This window comes from Mus musculus, chromosome 12, assembly GCF_000001635.26.
Source record: "Mus musculus strain C57BL/6J chromosome 12, GRCm38.p6 C57BL/6J".
Taxonomy (NCBI): Eukaryota; Metazoa; Chordata; class Mammalia; order Rodentia; family Muridae; genus Mus; species Mus musculus.
In genome coordinates, this window is record NC_000078.6 from 69,188,143 (window position 1) to 69,201,104 (window position 12,962).

The following is a 12,962-nucleotide window of genomic DNA, read 5'->3' on the forward strand; positions in this document are numbered from 1 at the left end:
TTTTTCAAGACAGGGTTTCTCTGTATAGCCCTGGCTGTCCTGGAACTCACTCTGTAAACCAGGCTGGCCTCGAACTCAGAAATCCGCCTGTCTCTGCCTCCAGAGTGCTGGGATTAAAGGCTTGCACCACCACGCCCAGCTACCAAAAGATGTTAATACTTTAACTTCCAAGAAATTAGAGTTGGTTTTGAATAATCTTAAAACATTTAAATTTATCTGTATGCATATTGATGTTTTGCCTGCACGTATGTATGCTCACTTGGGCACCTGGTGCCCACATAAGCTAGAGGAGGGCATCAAATCCTCTGACCCTCGAAATTAGGTGGTTATGAGCTATAATGTGGGTGGTAGGGATCGAACCTGGGTCCTCTCAAGAGCAAGGGCTCTGAACTGCTCAGCCACTGTCTCCAGTCCCCAAAAGGATGAGTGCTCTCTTTTTCCCCAGAGACAGGTTCTCTTTGTAGCCCTAGCTGTCCTGGAACTGTGTAGATCTGGCCTTCAATTTACAGGCCCACCTGCTACTGCAGAGGATTTGGATTAAAGGTATGCACCACCACACCCAACTTGTTAATCTGTGTATGTGTTGTGTGTGTGCACAAGTTTGTGTGCCACCATATAGGTGTAGGGGTCAGAAAACACTTGCAGAAGTAGATTCTCTCTTTCCAACATGCAAGTACAGGGATTGAACTCAGGTCGTCAGGCCTGCCAGCAGGTACCCTCTATTTGCTGAGCTATCCAACTACACCCCAAATTATCTTAAATTATATATGTGACAGACTTTTATGAAAACTGGTGCAAAAGTAGCTAAGTTTCATTTCTACTGGTTTAGATCATTATCTGTTAGGAGAGTTCTTTCCCTTCTTAAAAATGTGAACAAATTTTAGGATTGTATTCCTCCATCATATTCCAGTTAACTGCATTCTTGAGAATGTAGGTAACAAACGTTAACTCAATGAATTTTTATTTTGAAACTTTAATATAAAAATCAAATTGAACACAAACCCAGGATCTACTTGTAGTCCAACTAAGTATCTTTAACCCAGCATGCTGATGCATGCCTTAGTCCCAGCCTCAGAAACTCAGGCAGGAAGACTTTGAGGGTAGGCCAGGCTACATAGGGAATACAGAACCAACCCAGGTCTCACAAACTACGGGACCAGACAGATGGCTTCCCACCAAGGCCGATGACCTGGGCTTAATCCCAGAGACACAGTCTTCTGCCTTCCATATGCATGTGATGACCCACATCTCCACATCTCCTTGACCCCAAATAAATGTTTTTTAAGATACTTTGGCCTTTAATCTCAGCACTGGGGAGGCAGAGGCAGGCAGATTTCTGAGTTCGAGACCAGCCTGGTCTACAAAGTGAGGTTCAGGACAGCCAAGGCTACACAGAAAAACCCTGTCTCAAAAAAAACCAAAAACAAAAAAAGAATACTTTGAAAAAAATCATAAATATTTTCTCTTATTAAGGAAACTATTCAAGAAAAGTATCTCCAGGGGTTTTTGTTTTTAAAAAGGCATGGTCTCACGTAGCCTAGGCTGGCCCCTAATTTTGTAGCTGAGCCTGACCTAAACTGACTGACCATCAGGTTCCCAGTGCTAGCTAGGCATTGGGATTGCTGCCAGCTTCCTCACCAAAATTAACTGTAAATGTTTGGTTTTACATCAATTTAAAAACACAAACAACCTGTCTTAGGTCCCAATTTTTTTTACTCAATTTTTAAATTTCAAAATCATATACATCAGTCTAAATCATATAGCAAGGGATTCTGAAAACTGAATGCACAATGAGTCGTGTGGTCTCTAATAATCTGCACACTACCATCCTGCATATTCGTCTCTTTTATAGTGTCAAAGTCAGGTATGTTTTGAACCACAGTTTTGTTCAGTAATGAAGATGGGTGATCTCCATTTATTTTTTCCCCCTTGCTTATTACTGGCTCTCTTATATTTTCCTTTTCCTCAGTCGAGTAGGTAGTACTACTTTCTCTTATAAACTCAGGATCCATTTTTGCCTCTGGTTGCAGCGGTTTTCCAGACAGTACGTGAGGAACCTCAGGACAGCCGTGTTGCAGGTCCACAGCTGAACCATGCGTGTTTATTTTTAGTGCTTCGACTGCTGCAGCTGAATCAGAAGCAGCTGGAGAGGTGGCGGACTGGTCAGCGGCTTCTGCTTCACTCAGAGGACAGCCTTCTCTGACTCCTTTTCCCTTTCCTTGAAGCCCAGCAGGATCACTACATTCCTGCAACTGTATAAATAGCAAATTAGTAATTGTTTGAAGCAACAGAATTGAATCAATTGAAAAGCAAATGGAATCATAGCGTTTACATATGTGTGTGTGTGTGTGTGTGTGTGTGTGTGTGGTGGTTAGGGGTGTTTAGAGGTGAGAGTTTTCTGGAGGTAGTTTTCTCTTTCCATGGTTGCAGCAAGCATCTGTATCTACTGAGCCATCTCAACCTCAAACTAAATTCAATTTTCTTTAAAAAAATTTTTTTTTAAAGATTTATTATGTATAGTGTTCTGCCTGCATGTATGCCTGCAGGCCAGAAGAGGGCACCAGATCTCAGTATAGATGGTTATAATGGTATACTATAGTGGTTATACACATAGTGGTTGCTAGGAATTAAACTTAGGAAGGACCTTTAGAAAAGCAGTCAGTGCTCTTAACTTCTGAGCCATCTCTTCAGCCCTTATATTTTGACAGGGTCTGGCTTGGAACTAGATCTGCCTGAAATTAAGCCACAATGACTGGCGGCTTTGATTTGCTAATTAAATTTTTTCAGGTACGACTGGAGAAATGGTTTAGCAGAACACCTGCTGGGAAGACCAGGTTCAGTTACCAGCATCCATATGGCAGATTGCCCCGCCTGCAGCATACTTGTTAGAGCAAGTGTGTATATATACATGCTGACAAAACTCTCCTATACACATAAAATAAAAATCTTTAGATGCACATTTCTTTCTTTCTCCTCTTTCTCTCTCTCTCTCTCTCTCTCTCTCTCTCTCTCTCTCTGTCTCTCTTTGTTTATCTGTCTTTCTCTTTTTTATAGTATAGAATAGAGTTTATTCAGGGCATGGGGAGGGGAGTTAAGAGGGTAGTAGAGACAGAGAAAGGCAGAGAGAAGTAGAGAGTATAAAAAAAAAAGAAAAAGAAACAAAAAAGCCGGGCGTGGTGATGCATGCCTTTAATCCCAGCACTTGGGAGGCAGAGGCAGGCAGATTTCTGAGTTCGAGGCCAGCCTGGTCTACAAAGTGAGTTCCAGGACAGCCAGGGCTACACAGAGAAACCTGTCTCGAAAAATAAAAACAACAAAAAAAAAAAAAAGAGAGAGAGAGAAAGAGAAGTGGAGGCCGGCCATAACCACGGGGAAAGGGGGAAGGGAAGCAGGGAGAGAGCAGGAGAGCTGCCTGTCTCTCTCTTGAGACAAGGTTTCTCTACACGTCCCTGGCTGTCCTGGAACTCCGTGTGTAGATCAGGCTGGCCTGCCTCTGCCTCCTGAGTTCTAGGACTAAAGGTCTGCACCACTAAGGCTGGTTAAAATTTAAAAAATAAAAAGAAAATTCATTTCAATTATTCTTCATCTCTTTCATAATGAAGGACAAAGCTTTTGAAAAGTGCCTATAAACACCTTTAGTTACTAAAAGGGCATTGCTGAGTTTCTCCACTTTCCTTCCTCAGTGTGGAATGCTAGTTCCTAGGTGGGTTTTGTCCAGTGTTGGCCATGAGCATAACCTAACTTAAGGGTTCAGCTAAAAACAATGAGTAAATTCTATGATGTCATTTCTATGGTTGGAAAGCCAAGAGACTTGCTTATTTCTGCAAACTTTCTAAATATATATGCATAACTGGAGGAATATTGTGGGATTAAAAACATCTATCCTTCTAAAAATCAGATTTAAAAATATTTTATTTAGGGGACAGAGAACAGCTCAATGGCTACTCTTCCAGGAGGCATGGGCTCAATTCTCAATCCACATGGTGTTCAAGCCTGTGTAATTGCACTTCCAAGGGATTCGATGCTCTCTTCTGGCCTCCAGTGGGCACCAGGCACAAGTGTGGTACACAGACAGACGTGTAGCAAAACACTCATATAAGATAAATGTTTTTACTGTCTGTATGCCCACATGTGTGACACGGTACATATACAGAAGTTGCTCTCATATATTTCTTTCTTGGATTATAGCTAACTAAATTGTTCTTTGGTATATTCTTAGCAGTGAGGCCATGATGAATATCTTTTTGCCTTGTGTGAGTCTTAAATGCTTTTGCTGTGTGTGGTGCTCTTATAAATGTTACACAGACTATAAGATTCTGGATTTCAAACCACAGCAAGACAAACTGCTAAAATTGTCTAACTGTAAAATTCTGACTCTAAGATTCATTTGCAAGTTCAATTGCTGTTTAGTAACTATTAAATTCATCTGACTTTTTAAATCTCTCTGGTGTTTACTCACAGTAAAATGATTTGTAACATGAAAATAAAAATGTTTTATTATATAGTAGACATGCAGACAGAAGTCTTACCACCACACTCTGCCCACCCATTATGTACATGTTATTTCAAATTCTGATGTCAAAAATTGAAGAACTGCAGTCATTTGGCCAACAGTCACTGGTATTGCCGTCAGTCACTATTTTTGACTGCCCTCTAAGCTCTTACCTCTGCATGGATCTGAACCTGCTCATCAGTGGCCTGAAGAACCTCAATCAGCGGTGGGGCCAGAGACCTTGCCTGCTTCAATGGGGAGCAAAGGACCTCTTCAAGAAACCCATTAACATTTTCTTCATTGATAAACAATCTTTCCTAAAGTAAAGAAGAAAAAAAAATCTAGTATTGCCCAGAATATAACTAATATGAAAAACATGTATTCATGAGATCTACCTAAAAAGAGAAAGGAAAGCCAGGCTTGGTGGTGCACACCTTTAATCCCAACACTCGGGAGGCAGAGTCAGGTGGATTTCTGAATTTGAGGCCAGCCTGGTCTACAGAGTGAGTTCCAGGACAGCCAGGGCTATACAGAGAAACCCTGTCTCAAAACACCAAAGAGGAAGGAAAACGTCTTGGTGCTTTTCCTGAGTTTACTAAAGTAGAGCTGTGCTTTTCCTACGAGGATGAGCTTACAAACAGCATTCTTCTTTCATTTCTCCCAAATATATATAGTGTCAGAGGTAGCCCAGGGGAGCCTCTGGGTACCTGCTGGTGATCCTTCTGCCTCCACCCCTAAGTGCTGGTGCCTCTTGTTCTGTCTTAGGAATATTCACTGCAAAGGCTATAGTTCAGTCTTCTATTAATTCCTAATGAACCAGCTAAGAAATATACAGAACTAGATCTGTTCAAATAGACCTGCTAAAATTCTTTTTTTTTTTTTTAAAGATTTATTTATTATTATATGTAAGTACACTGTAGCTGTCTTCAGACACACCAGAAGAGGGAGGCAGATCTTGTTACGGATGGTTGTGAGCCACCATGTGGTTGCTGGGATTTGAATTCTGGACCTTCGGAAGAGCAGTCGGGTGCTCTTACCCACTGAGCCATCTCACCAGCCCTTAAAACTGGTCTCTCTCTTTTTTTTTTAAAGATTTATTTATTATATGTAAGTATACTGTAGCTATCTTCAGATACCCTAGAAGAGGGCATCAGATCTCATTACAGATGGTTGTGAGCCACCATGTGGTTGCTGGGATTTGAACTCAGGACCTTCAGAAGAGCAGTCAGTGCTCTTAACCTCTGAGCCATCTCTCCAGCCCCTGTTAAAATTCTTGACTGTAAACTGGATGTAGTGGCACAAACCTCTATTCTCTAGCACCTGGGAAGTAGAGGCAGGAAGATCATAAGTTCAGGGTCACCTTCAGCTACATGGGCTAGCTCAGGCCACCTCAGACCTCTGAAACAAAACGAAGTAAAACACAAAGTTCTTAGCCACAAAAGGGCCAATTACAATATTTAAAAGAAATAAATTCTATTTATTTTTGATTTTTGAAGCAATGTCAGGGTTTAACAAAAATATTTAGTACTGACTCTAGGAACAAGGATAATGGTAAGATAAGGCGCCTCACATCTTTATCAGGATACTCAGGAGGCAGAAGACATGGTTAGCCTCATCTACAACAGAGTTAGTTCCAGGGCAGCCAAGGGTCTAGAGAGACATTCAGGAAAAGAGCGTGAGAACCAAGAGTGGCACTTGGAGAGACACTCTAGAACATGGGTGTGGGCTTTTCAAAGAAGTCACCATATGTTTTATTCCTAAGAATTGAAATACTTTAGTGTATATAGTTATATAGTATAGAGTGAAATATTTTATGTGTATAGAGTTACTTAAACTAGTTTTTAAAAAAATATTTATTTTATTATTATTTTTGAGAATTTCAGAGTTGTATACTGTAATTATATAGTTTCCATCCATCCCTCTTCCTCTTCAATTCCTCCTGTGGACACCCCATTCCTGTAACTTTAATTTTTTAAAAGATTTATTTATTTATTATATATAAGTACACTGTAGCTGTCTTCGGACACACCAGAAGAGGGCATCAGATCTCATTTCAGATGGTTGTGAGCCATCATGTGGTTACTGGGATTTGAACTCAGGACCTCTGGAAGAGCAGTCAGTGCTCTTAACCATTGAGCCATCTCTCCAGCCTAACTAAGTAGTTTTACAACACAAGATTTCTCAACTATTAATAGAGAATTTAAACATCACTATCACCCAAATCCAAACACCATATAATTTGTTTATATTCAGTCAAGTGAGATTTAGCCATTTAACCATATTTAAACTAATTTATAAGATTGGTTCAGTGTTACCTCAAATAAAATTATCTTCTGTGCTTTTATTTAAATAATATTGTAATTACAAAGTAAAGATTATTAGGTGGTCCAAAGAGGGGGGACAAAAATTAGAGATATGTTTCAAGTTATGTTCAATTAAATTAAACAATATTTGAATTTGCAAGAGAACTAATGGATTAGAATAATTTTATATTTAGAGCAATTTGCCTTGCTAACATTTGAGATTCATGGTCTTATATTCATTCATTTATTACCTCTGCTTCATTCTGAAAAAAAGATACACCAAATATTTTGAATTCTCAGGAATTCAAGGAAATATCTATATGGAAATGGTAACTACAGAAAATTCATATTTATCCTAATGACTGATTTTATTATGAGTGGCTGAATTCACTGGCCCTAAAACTTAGTTACTACTTAGGGTGTAAATAAATATGTATTTAGTACTTTTTATGTGTAAAGTGACAATTCTGGCCTTGAAAGCCACGAGTCTCTCTATGACTAGTTTCATAAAAACATATATAGTAATGAAATTACTGTATGTCTCACTACTCCCAATTTTCTTTTTTTTTTAGGACTGTGTCTCACTATAAAACTGGCCTCAAGCTGGGTGTGGTGGCACACGCCTTTAATCCCAGCACTCCGGAGGCAGAGGCAGGCGGATTTCTGAGTTCAAGGCCAGCCTGGTCTACAGTGTGAGTTCCAGGACAGCCAGGACTATACAGAGAAACCCTGTCTCGAAAAACCAAAAAAAAAAAAAAAAAAACTGGCCTCAAACTCATAATCCTCCTGCCTCAGGCTCCTGAACGTTAGGGTGTAACGCTCCTGAACGCATCATTATGTCCGATACTTGGGGCTTGATACAGTATAGTATAAAATAAAAGAACGGGTTTTATGATCCCATTAGCCCCATCACAGGTGATAATAATTAATGGTATAATTATAATAAATCTACTTAAGTCTTCAAATATGCCTTAATCCCACTGTGATTTAGAAAAACATCTAGAAGAAGTGAACTGTTTTGGCAGGCTGGAGCTCAGAGCTCAGGGTTGAACAGTCTACAAAGCTATTGTTGTCTGTGACAACTTGACTTTCTGGGAGGCTGCAGGCCAACACTCTGCCACCGAACTACACCTTAGCCTCTTCACTGTTGCAGTTTACATATAACTTTGATATAAACCTCAAACAAAATTACCAAGTGCCCAATCCACACACACACTTGTTTTTTTGAGACAAGATCTTACTAACTATAGTTATAACCTTTTTCTCAGGAGAGACTGAACCCTCAATTTCTTGCATACATTTCCAGAAGTCTAGAGAGAAGTCACTAAAATCCACTGGTTTTCTAGTCGGTGGACCCCGAGTAAACAGGTGTAATACGGGTCAACCGTGAAGGCTTAAGAGCATCCTTAGGATAGAATACGTGCAATCTTCTCTTTGAGAATGAGCTTAGCCTGCACTGTCATCGTATGAATAGATAGAAAATATTTGTTTATGTGCCTGTAACAAAAAATGTTTAAAGTAAGATAGAGTATTTCAAATAGTGAGAACGGTTACCTCCAAAGACTCCTTGTTCAAGCCACAATACCACTCTCGCCAAAGTCCGTGGCTCTCTGGAGATTTTGCCAGTACTATGACTGCATTATTTAAAGAAACGCTAGTCTCGGGTTCTCTGGTACTCAACTTATTCTCTGGAGCAAACTGCAAAGTGCAGGAATAACCCGAGTCTTGTGTAGAGAAGCACAATTCGTAACCGACGGGGCTTAGATGTCCGTGAAGAGTTTGTGGCAGAATCCCAGGCACTTGGATGAGCAAAGTCAAGGAGTCTTCGTCCTGATTACACTGTAAAGGAGGGCACACGGGTGCGATGCTCTCGGTTCCGGGGTCACCCATGGCTGAGCCCGCGGTGTCGTGGCGGGTCCTCTCCTGCTCCTCATTCGTCTGGACACCGGGGTCTCCGCACAGGGATTCGGTGTCGCCGCCCGGGAAAGCAGAGTAAGGGAGGCTTCGGTCCCCAGGAGAAGTCCCTTTCCCGAGGTCTAGAGGTGCCACCGAGTCCCCTCCGAAGTCCTGCTCCGGTTCGGGAACGAGCTCCCCTTCAGCGTGTGCAGCCCCGGGGTCTGGGGCTCCCACACCGCTCTTCTCCCCGTGGTCAGCTCCGGTTCCATCTGCAGACTCTTCCCGCGCCGCTGCAAAATCGCCCGCGGAAGTGCGGGCTACGTCGTCAGTTCCGGTCTCCTCCGCGGGCTCTTCCGGTGTCGCGGCCGGGGGTTCCTGGCGCGCGTCGGCCAGCGCCACCGGCAGCGTGACCACCAGCTGCCGCCGCGCCTTGTTGTACTGTGCCTTGCCGCGGCCGTCGTCCACCGGGTACGGCAGCGAGAGCCGCAGCCGGTAGTCGGGGTTTCTCGAGTCCAGGCACAGCAGCTTCCCCTTCACCTCCAGCTCCGCCCGCTCGACCGAGCGCAGCAGCGGCAGCTCGATGGTGACCACCAGCTCGTGCGGCACGGTGCTCGGGGCCGCGTCGCGCGAGCAGCGGTAATCCTGGAGGTCTACGTGGTGGCGCTGCACCACGGAGCAGCGCGGCTCCGTGGGCTCTGGGCGCTGCACGGCCTCGGGAGCGGGGGACGCGGGCGAGCGGGCAGTGTTCGCCGCCGCTGCCGCGGGGTAGCGGTATGGATATGGTGGGTCCGGGAAAAGCCCTGGTGGCTCCCCCTCGGGCTGGGCCGGGACGCCCCCGGGTAGGGGCGTGCGGAGCACTGCGGCCTCGGGCATCCCCTTGTACTTGATCTTCAGGGTCTTGGCGTTCCTGCGGTCCAGCCTGACGCCGAACTGCTGCTCCACCGCCTCCAGGGCCGTGGCGTCCAGCATTTCGCGGAAGCGCTCGTGGCTCCGGGCCAGCGCCAGCGCTTCGGGGTGGAAGACCACGTCGTAGACGGTGTAGCGGGCGCCGTTGCGGCCGGCATACTGGCGGCCGGGAGCCAGGCTATAGGGCAGGGACCAGTGGCTGCCAGCTGCCGTGCCGCCGCGCCCCGGGCCGGGCCGGCTGCTAGGTACGCCTACCAGTGAGTTGCTGCACACGTTCACGTAGCAGCGGTGCTCCCCGTCCAGGCTGGTACGCAGCACATGGCCCGGCTCAGGGTGCACGAACCGCACATCCACCCCACGCTCCCGCTCCAGGGCTGTGATCTCCTCCTCGTAGCGCCTCCGGTTCTCGGGGTCCGTGATCTCCGCGGCGTACTCGGAGAACATTCGGCGGAACTCTGGGTCCTGAAAGGCGGAGGTGAACCGCTGCACCTCCTCTCTGCTCAGATCCAAGTCCTCCAGCGCTGAGGAGGCCGCCGCCTTGGCCATGGTGACCCACACGGCCCAATGCCCAGACCCAGTGAAGGATCAGGGTGAATTGAGTGTCTAGGATGCGCTTCAGAGTCTGGCTCATGGAGAACTGACCAGTCCAAGAAGGTAACGGCTGGATTGTCAAGGCCGGGCAGCGCGTGCTTTGTTGCCATAGTAACGCCTGGGAGGAGGGGCAGCGATCTGGTAGAAATGCTAGAAATAGGCTCCACTGTTACTTCAAACCAAGCAGACACTACCTGCTACAGGTTTTAAATTACTGTGTCAGGATACGTGTACTTTGCAGTCTATTGTGGTAACTGTCCTCATCTTCAGCGCTGTGTCTTTATCTTATTAACTGTTTAATTTCACCAACAAGAGAGAAGTTTACTAGCTAATTCACAAACCTAACTTTATCTGACTCTCTTTACTTTGTGGAACCAACGTTAGTAAACCCTTACCATTTTCAGGTATTCCACCTTATAGTTGTCTCCCAGAAACCCTTGGGGGCAAAAGATGACAAAACAAATCCCAGAGATTAATAAGCATCAGAAAGGTGTTCGCTTTTTATAATGTAAATGCAAGCTCTCAAATCACTTAGCAAAATTACAGTTTGTCCTGATCAATTTCCTTGGGTTGAGAATAGAATTTATAACTGCGCTTTTTTTTTAAACTAGATATCCTTAGATTGACTCTGTAGTCTCTTAACAATGCTCCACTAGGAACCAATGCAGCAGATGTAGTAGTTACATAATGGAACTTTACTGTGCCAGACTATAGAAACTTGGTTTTGTTACAGGGCTAGGTGTGGGATCCAGGACTTCCCACCTGTGGCCTGAGCTGTACCACTGAGCCACACACCCAGGTCTAGGGTATGGTTACTTATTGATTGCTGGGCAGTCCCAGACCTGTTTTACAAGTGCAGCATTTAGCAGTTTATACTGGCATTACTGCAATCACAAGACCTTTCCCAGGCTTCTCTCTTATGCCTCCTCCTTTTGTGGGAGGGAATGTCCACAGAACCACACCCAGGGCCTCACACCTGAGACAAGCATTCTTTCCACCAATCTGCAGGCCTTCCTCTGTTACATTTTAAGTAGACTGTCCCAAGATTGGGATGACACCTCATCTCCGTTATGCCATCTCTTTCACATGCTAAATATATGTACTCAACTACCATGGTGACTCTGAGTTCAAGGCCAGCCTGGTCTGCAGAGCAAGTTCCAGAAAAGCCAAGGAATCCAGAGAAACGCTGTCTTGAAAACCCAAAACAAGTAAGTAAATAAAACTCAAATAACCAACTTCTGTTTCACATTCTAAGCTTATAGACTCATCAACTGTCCATCAGATGTCTCCATTTGAGTAATAACTGCTTAAGCCCCAGAGGCCTGAAATGGCGTGACTTCCCTTCCTCTTTCATTTTCAGCATTCCAAATTCTTGTTCTTTACTTTCTTTGCCCTTCCTCTGTCAGCTTCCCTATTCATGGACTTGCCAGTGCTGCTCATCTTCCCTCTTAAATGTCATCTGTTACTGGATCAGTCTGCGTCAGATATTTATTGCGTACTCTACCTGTGTAAATAAATAATGTACTTTTTGAAATTTTATCATTGTATATGTGCATGCATCCACCGTGAACGCATGTGTAGGTCAGAAGACAACTGGGAGTTCCTCTCTCCCAGCGTGGGTCCCAGGAATGGGACTCCGGGGGTTAGGCTTGTGCACAGAAAATGCTTTTATTCACTAAGCCATCCTGCCAACCTGGTAACATAATGTTAAACCACTAGAAGAAAGAGAGAGAGAGAGACAGACAGACAACTTTTGTAGGGCTGGAGAGATGGCTCAGCAGATAGGAGCAGGCACTGGCTGCTCTCGGAAAGGACCTGGGTTAAATTCCCAGCACCCACATGGCAGGTCAGAACTGTCTGTAACTCCAGTTCCAGGGATCTGACACCCTCACACAGATATACATGCAGGCAAAACACCAACACACATAAAAATTAAAAATCCATGCTGTAAAGCACACTGGCAGGCACTCTCTTATGTTGGGAAAATATGTTAGAACAATCATTTGGGGAAATTACTGTTGAATATAAACGCATATAATGAAAAAATTCCATTTGAGGTATACATCCAACAGAAACATCACGTGCGTGCTAGATGTGTTTGTGTACACATACACACACTTTAAAGACTTATTGTTAATTGTGTGTATATGTGCAGGGGAATGCAGGTGCCCACCAAGGACAGAGAAGAGTAAGTCATATTCCTTGGTGTTGGATTATAGGTAGTTGTAAGCTATCTACTGTGGTGAAAGAATCAGTAAATCCTCAAGAATTGGTTACCTATTTTAAGTATAGAGCTAAACACCCAGCCCTCTTCCTCCTTTTTGAGACAGGATCTAAGTCCTTATCTTTGCCCTTCTTTCTTGGACCAATCACTCCCAAACCCAGGTTTTTGTTCATAGTAGGTTATCCTGTCTTTGGAATTGTTATAGCAGCACAGAAAAGTGAAACACATGATTCAAAGTAAACTATGGGGCTGGGGCTTAGTCGGTGAGCTCCCAGTCCCATCCTCAGCATAACAAAGCTAAACGGCAAAAGCCGCATGCTCTGTAAGTTTAAAAACGAGGATGGGAATAGTCAGGTGTGGGCGGCACATGCCTTTAATCCCGGCACCAGGAAGACAAAAGTTGGTGGATCTCTGTGAGTTCAAGGCCAGCCTGGTCTACAGAGCAAGTTCTAGGACAGCTAGGACTATATAGTGAAACCTTGTCTTGAAAAAACACACACACACACATACATACATACATACATACATACATACATACATACATACATAC

The 12,962-nt window shown here is 44.2% G+C and overlaps 1 protein-coding gene and 1 long non-coding RNA gene across 3 annotated transcripts; one reads left to right on the plus strand and one right to left on the minus strand.

Annotated features, from left to right (window-relative positions):
- Window positions 1-944: 944 nt before the first annotated feature.
- Window positions 945-11,941, minus strand: Dnaaf2 (dynein, axonemal assembly factor 2). Of its 2 annotated transcripts, NM_027269.4 has the most exons (3): window positions 8,350-10,287; window positions 4,666-4,809; window positions 945-2,252 (listed from the first exon to the last, which is right to left on the minus strand). In NM_027269.4, the coding sequence occupies exons 1-3, from the start codon at window positions 10,141-10,143 to the stop codon at window positions 1,746-1,748; spliced, it is 2,445 nt and encodes an 814-aa protein (NP_081545.3). In that variant the 5' UTR covers window positions 10,144-10,287; the 3' UTR covers window positions 945-1,745. The 2 variants fall into 2 exon arrangements, with proteins under 2 accessions (NP_081545.3, XP_017170423.1); XM_017314934.2 differs by lacking the exon at window positions 4,666-4,809 and having other exon boundaries at window positions 958-2,252; window positions 8,350-11,941.
- On the plus strand, window positions 9,069-11,726 carry 9330151L19Rik (RIKEN cDNA 9330151L19 gene). Its single transcript, NR_033222.1, has 2 exons — window positions 9,069-9,473; window positions 9,586-11,726. It is a non-coding gene; the product is annotated as an RIKEN cDNA 9330151L19 gene (long non-coding RNA).
- Window positions 11,942-12,962: the final 1,021 nt, after the last annotated feature.